Source organism: Enoplosus armatus, chromosome 4 (assembly GCF_043641665.1).
Source record: "Enoplosus armatus isolate fEnoArm2 chromosome 4, fEnoArm2.hap1, whole genome shotgun sequence".
In the NCBI taxonomy this organism is placed as follows: Eukaryota; Metazoa; Chordata; class Actinopteri; order Centrarchiformes; family Enoplosidae; genus Enoplosus; species Enoplosus armatus.
Genome location: NC_092183.1, coordinates 2,228,223 through 2,234,790, shown reverse-complemented (window position 1 = coordinate 2,234,790; position 6,568 = coordinate 2,228,223). Strand labels below are relative to the sequence as shown.

Below are 6,568 nucleotides of genomic sequence, written 5' to 3'. Positions count from 1 at the left end.
CAGCATTTAGACGAAGGGGTTGTTGTTGTTGTCTTAGATCTGCTTTTATTAGTTGAATTTGACAGCCTCCAAATAGGCCAGGTAAACATGAACTTTAAGGATGCTGCATAAATATTTTCAGTGTGTTAACCTGTAAATGATGACGTGGAAAAGGAATTCAAAAACTCAACAAGCACCAAATAAGTCTGATGAGAATGAGATTGTGTGTTATACTTTGAGCTGAGGCGATACAGCCTTTAAAATGCTGGTGTATCATGAATATTTCAGTAAATCTTCTTTGTTAATTTAATGCTGACCACAGGTTAATGCACTGGTTAATCTTTTGGAATAAGGCCATTTTTTAATGAAGTAATGCCATAAGATTTGGACTACACGGGGAAAGGCAGCAACTTCAGTGTCAAAACACTTTCGAACAACTTTTAGTTCTCTGGCATCTGAGAGGATGACGAATGCAAGGCTGTTGTTTCTGGAAGCAAAGCATTTATTTTCTCGGAGCATTCCTTGAAAATGTATTTTAAAGTTGCTGCAACTCAGCAGATTTGTTTTATTTATGTGCAGTAAGTGAAGTGAAACTGGGTGTGGGTCCTCAGCCACCAGCAGTCACCAACAAAGGTGCTACATTATCTCTCAAGAGGATTTTAAAGAATTGCACTGAAACCTGTTATATGTAACAACAGCGTTAAGTTTCTGTTGTCAGATTTCAGACCAGCAGCTCTTCACCACGTTGGTTTTCAATCCAACCGGCCTCCAACCGCAGACAGCAGGAAGCAGCCAGCGAGCGTTTGGTTGGAAGGAAAACTTTGTGGTGGAGAGCTGCTGAACTTCAACAAAGCAGGTTTTGTATTGTGGAAGCCAAAGCGTGCATCGTGTCTGACAAATGTCAAAAAGATGCAAAACTGCAGCAACACGAGTTACTGTTCGCCTGCGAGGACGAGCGGAAGTTTGTCTAACGTAGGTGGCAGTGCTGACTTTGTTGTTTTCCTCTGACATAAAAAGGAAAAAGAATACAGATCTGTCCTTTGTAGAGGTCCTGTTTGCTTGAGTTATATTACAGCTGCACATTGTAGGTATAAAATACAGAAAGTTGTGTTCTCTAAGTGGAATTTGAATCCCCCACAGAACTCCCGCTAAAAAGATAAAAAGATGTAAGATCAGTGAAAGGCACTAAATGACCTCATTAGTTTACAACTTTACAATTACAGCTTCACAAAAAACATGATGTCATCTATATAACTTCAAAATAAGAGTGACTGCAGGAGCTTTCATCGGTGTTGGATGAAGACTTGCTGCTCTAATTTTGGGAATGTTCATGCTTTCATATAATTTGAAAGATGACATTCTCCTCTGTGTATTGATAAAGTTAATATTATTTATGTTGCACCTTTCTACTACTACTGCTGCTACTAGAGACATTTATAACAAAACGCCTGCATTACAAACTGGTACAACAGCATATGTGGGATTTGAAACAAGGCAGGGGGGTCTAATGAAAGCCCAACGACCTGGTGTTTCTGCAGCTTGACCCATAATATGGACTGAAAGTCAGGACATCTCAGCCTCTTTATGGAAGTGAGACACTAAATCACTGGAGAAATGTGCTTTACAAGGAAAGGAAACAATAAAATCAAAGCAAATGCAACTAAAAACAAACAAAAGAGACACTCTGTTGGGAGGATAAACAAGTAAAATTAAACAAAATTGTGATATTTCCTTGAATGAACGGAGGACTTCTACAAAGGCTACAGCTGTATTTAATATGTGAGCAGTTGCACCTCAGTTGAAACCAAACATGCTCAACAGCACTTGTATCATCGCTCCACACACAAAGCCCCGCACCTCCTGTAGGCAATAAACGTCATTTTTTCAGAGTCTGTTTGTCTGCGCTTTTATTCTCCATAATAAAACAAGTCACAGATACAACACGAGCACATCGGGGGGGGTCACACCACCATCCAAAATATCATCAACGCATCGTGAACAGCAGGATTCACAGGAAAGCTTTCTCTATTTAATGAACTGTGTGATTAACAACTTCATTAAAACAATCACAGGTTTTACTTCACAGTACAGATTTGTGGTGTTTGACGGTAAAATGTCAACATAAACACATTTAAAACATTTTATTTCAGAGTCTGTGTATCCGTACAGCAATAAGGTTATTTTACTTGCTAAATGAATTCTTGATGAATATTGAACAACATTATATATTTAAATCAGCACACTCTAAGTGTAATATAAGTAAATGTCAGTACCTCGGCCACACGAGGAAGCAGAAAGACAGTATTATTGTGGAAATATTAGCATATTTCCTGAAGGATAGCACCAGAAAGTCAAATCGATTGAAGAAAACTGCTACAAAAGGTTGTTTTTAAAGCTGGACAGCAGCTCGGTCCTCCTTCAGTTAATTCACAGCTTGATGAACTTAGATGAAGCCATTGCGACGTCAGATTTTGCTTCAAAGCGTCATCAGTAGTTGATTGTGGAAGCAGTGGGTGACACAGTGGTTGAGCTGGATGTCACATTTTTACTGCAATTAAAACAAAAAAAGGGTTAGGGTTATAATAATAATAATTCAGAAAGCAATAAACGATACGCTAGCTTATTGCTGCGTGGTGATCAGGGACCGAGTGGGAAATATACAATATAATACGATTCTAGTAAAGTTTTTATTACCATTATCACAATAACTGACGACCAACGCAAGAGGAACCCCTTCCGTTGATACAGCCCGCCCTTCAGACACAACGAAATGCCAGTAAATACACATTGTCATGGCGGAAGGCTGAAACTTTTCCCAAGACTATAACAGTGCCTCCAACTTTAATCCATTCCTCTGTTGATGTTTAATGACACGGCTCCATGACCACCACCGAACACTGTGCAGTCGACTTTTAGTTTAGGGCTGCAACTAACGATTGCTTTCATTGATTATTATGTCTATTATTTTTTTTACCTTATAGTTTAGTCTGTAAAATATCAGAAACTTGCGAAAAATGTCCATTTCTAATCAACCGAAATCATTTTGGTTCCATAAAATGTTCATATCATGTACAAGAATACAATCACTGAAATAAAAACAAGTCATTACTTTTGCAGGTTGCTGAGCAGGTTGTTGATCCAGGTCACATTTGGATTGACACACACTTTAGTGCCGTTCTTCCTGGTGATTCTGTGGAGAAACAGAGGGATTACTTTTTCTGTAACAGTGGAGACATTCTCACTCTGGACTCAGTGTTCGAGTACACCTGAGGCACAGGTGAGGAGTTACAGTAAAGTATGTTTCAGTTTAACAGATGTGAAACAAAGTACATTTACTGAAGTGGTACTGAACATGTGTATTTAGAAGTACTAGTTGATAACTTCAGTTTTTCCATTTTGTGCAATTTTGTGATTTTACTTTCACTACTTTCACTTTTGCTCAGAGTGCAGAAGTATCTCTGGTTACCAAGGAAGTATATATCCGTTGACTCAAATACTGTACTTAAAGGAATAGTACAACAATGCCAGGAGGCCATTAGCTTAGCTTAGCATAAAGACTGGACGCAGGGGGAAACAGCTAGCCTAAAAAACGTAAATTAGATACAACCTGTTAATTAATGAGGATCCCAATACTTCACATCAGGATAAAAGTCAGAACTAGCGTATATTATCCTTACAACATAATTCATGACTACTCACATGATTTGAGTGCGGCGACAGTATCCTGAAATAGGAATCACTTCAATTTTCTTGATGACCCGAACAGCGACGGGAGAAGATGTTGTCCGAATGCACCGACATCGATTTATGTCAAAAGCTGTGAAAATGTAAAAATTGAAAATCTGTTTAATTATTATATCAGTCTGTGGTGGTTCACAACAGTCTGACTTTGTTAAACCTCAAAATGACCAGAGATTTTACCCCTGAAGACTCCAGAAAAAGCAAGTAAGTGAACCTTGAGTTAAGATTCTTTATTTTTTGTTTCTATGGTCAAGAAACACTCAACAGAATGTAACTACTGGTATTTAGTTTCAACTGTAAAACTAAAAGTTTGATAAAGTTTAGTACTTTATTAATATACATGTAGCAGCAATTTACGACAGAATATTGTATGTAAGTATAAAATAAAACAAGATAAAATAATTAAACGTGAAAAAAAAATAGGAACAATATATTTGAATCCAGTGAATATGGGACAATGTTACAGAAAAATACGTTTATATATTTTTTTTAAATAAAAACCAATATATCAAAATGAATATATAAAAAATCTGGCGTTAAAACAACTTAAACATAAAATGGAGGAACTTAATATAAATATTTAGCCACTTAATGTTTTCCAGCTTGAAGATTAGTAAAATTTCATTCTATGCAGATGACACCTTATTGTTTTGTTAACTTTAGTTGCACAAATTACAAAAACACTGAACTGAGAGGAAGCAATCTGACAGACTGGCTTACTGAGTTCAGAAAAAAAAAGTTGATTTTAAGAAAACTCTAATTATTTCATTAAGTGTCATTAATGTCATTAAATGTTCTGAATGTAAAAGAAACATCTGTTACCATGCAGAGTGGCGATGCAGCAGCAGACAGTCAGAGCAACCAGGAGCAGTGGTTTAGTCGTCATCTTGGCGGTTGCTTTGATCTTTCGGCACCAATGAGGATGTGAGAGTGTTTGAGAGTGACTGGAGTAGAGTCGGGTTTATAAAGAGGCAAATAAGGAAGTGTGTGTAGGAAGCACTCTGCACCTTTCCTGTCTTGACACATCAAAATGTAAAATGTGGAATCTTGATTTTTTTGCGGGGAGTTTCTGCTGAATGAGCAAAACTGGGGCTCTCCTCTGAGGGTCTATTTTTACAGATCTATTCTGATCTACTCTACTTGTCTGCACACACTGACTGAATTATTGTCTGGCATTGACTCAAAATGATATGAAAGGCAGTGGTAGTAGCTGGCTTTTTGCCTCGAATGATGGACTTTAGCTGACAAAAGGTATTAGTGCTTGTTTGCTTTTCAGATATTTCTACATTATTATCCACCAAATCTGACACGTTAAATTCCTGTTACAAATTACCACTTGGATGTTGACGTAAACAATATATTCACAATTCAAAAGTGTTAACTTTTATATGACGTAAATGCGACAACAGCTACAGACCGACACGATTCAAGCAACTTGTCCTCCAAAACACATTGTTTGTCAGTGCCTTCCAACAAGCATGGGACTGTTACAAAAATGATAAAACACCTCTATGGTTAAGGTTGAAAGAAACCAACATGAACTGTTGGTAGGGGATGGGATGGCAATAGCGTTCCAGTGTCAAAGCATGTTGTAAGACAAGGTGGCTTTGTCCTCTGCACGTGTAGGTTCAAGTCCCATCTTTGTCGGAGGGAAAGTTTGTGTAGATTCCCGGGGATCAGTAAAGTATTTCCAATTCTGATAAACACTTCCAGTATCAAAAAGGAAATTACAGTAAGGAAACATCTGTTCAAACTAGGAACTGTCTTCACTTTTAGTTTGGTTTATTATTTCAGGTGCATTTTACCTCCAGCTGTTCAGTTAAAAGTTACACAAACAGACAGGTTACTGGTTGAAAAGCACTCATTTTAAAGTATCATGTACAAAAAATCTCATTTTAATGTAGTATAGACGGAGCATCAGAACAATGCTGATTGGTGAGATCTAAAACTGCACCTATGGAAGGCAACTCCAAAGCAGATTCGTGGACATTTTGTCCGAGTCAGACTAATTATAGTTGCAACAGTTTGGGTTCAACCCGGCCAGAATCAGGAACAGAAAATACTCTGAAGGAGAGTACCAAGAACCAAACTTGAGCAGAGCTGTACTTCTGTAATTAGAGGTCCCTGACTGATAACCACATCCTTTTCTGGTAAGTAATTAATTAAGGGGGACCCACCCCCCCCCACAAAAAATAAAAAAAGTTAGACTGCAGTTCCCGTTTATGAAAATAAGATGTATATTGTAAGGTTAAATTTAGATAAGCTCAATCATGCACAGTAAATACTGAACTCCGCTGGGATCAGGTTGGGGACCTGGTTCTAGTGGGTCAAATGAGGACACTAAAAGTTTATAGTTGAATTTTACACTTATGTTTTTATGAAATAATTATATGTCCGGTTAATCAAGTTAATCAGGCTTAAAAATGGATATAACAAAGGGTTGTTCTGGAGGTCCACGTCCTAAATGTGAAACCTACCTGGGATATTTTTAAAGAATTTGTACGTTTATATCGTTTTAGATTTAATAATTGGCAGTAGAGGAAACATGGGGAGAGAGAGGAAAAGGGCCTATAAAGGAAAGAAACACAGGCAATGAAATAGGTGCATGAGTGCAAAATGAATTACTATCTATAGGAGATTTGGTGTGAAAAGTTTCAGGGGGCCCGAGGGGACAGAATACCACCAAATGCTTTTGACACCAAACACATTATTCCTTATGTAGCTTCAGTTGGTGACATATTAGGGAAATGTTTGATAAAACCTTTAATTGGTCATTTGTGTGGACAATAAACTTATTTTGATTCCTGCATTTAGAAATCTGCGCCCTCAAATGACTGGGTTTCAGGTT

General features: G+C 37.5%; 1 protein-coding gene across 1 annotated transcript; it reads right to left on the bottom strand.

Moving 5' to 3' along the window:
- Nucleotides 1-2,466: 2,466 nt before the first annotated feature.
- LOC139284710 (C-X-C motif chemokine 10) lies at nt 2,467-4,606 on the bottom strand. The gene is made up of 4 exons (XM_070905068.1): nt 4,543-4,606; nt 3,679-3,796; nt 3,089-3,169; nt 2,467-2,527 (listed from the first exon to the last, which is right to left on the bottom strand). Exons 1-4 carry the CDS (start codon nt 4,604-4,606, stop codon nt 2,467-2,469), a joined length of 324 nt encoding a protein of 107 aa, XP_070761169.1.
- Between the last annotated feature and the right edge of the window lie 1,962 nt (nt 4,607-6,568).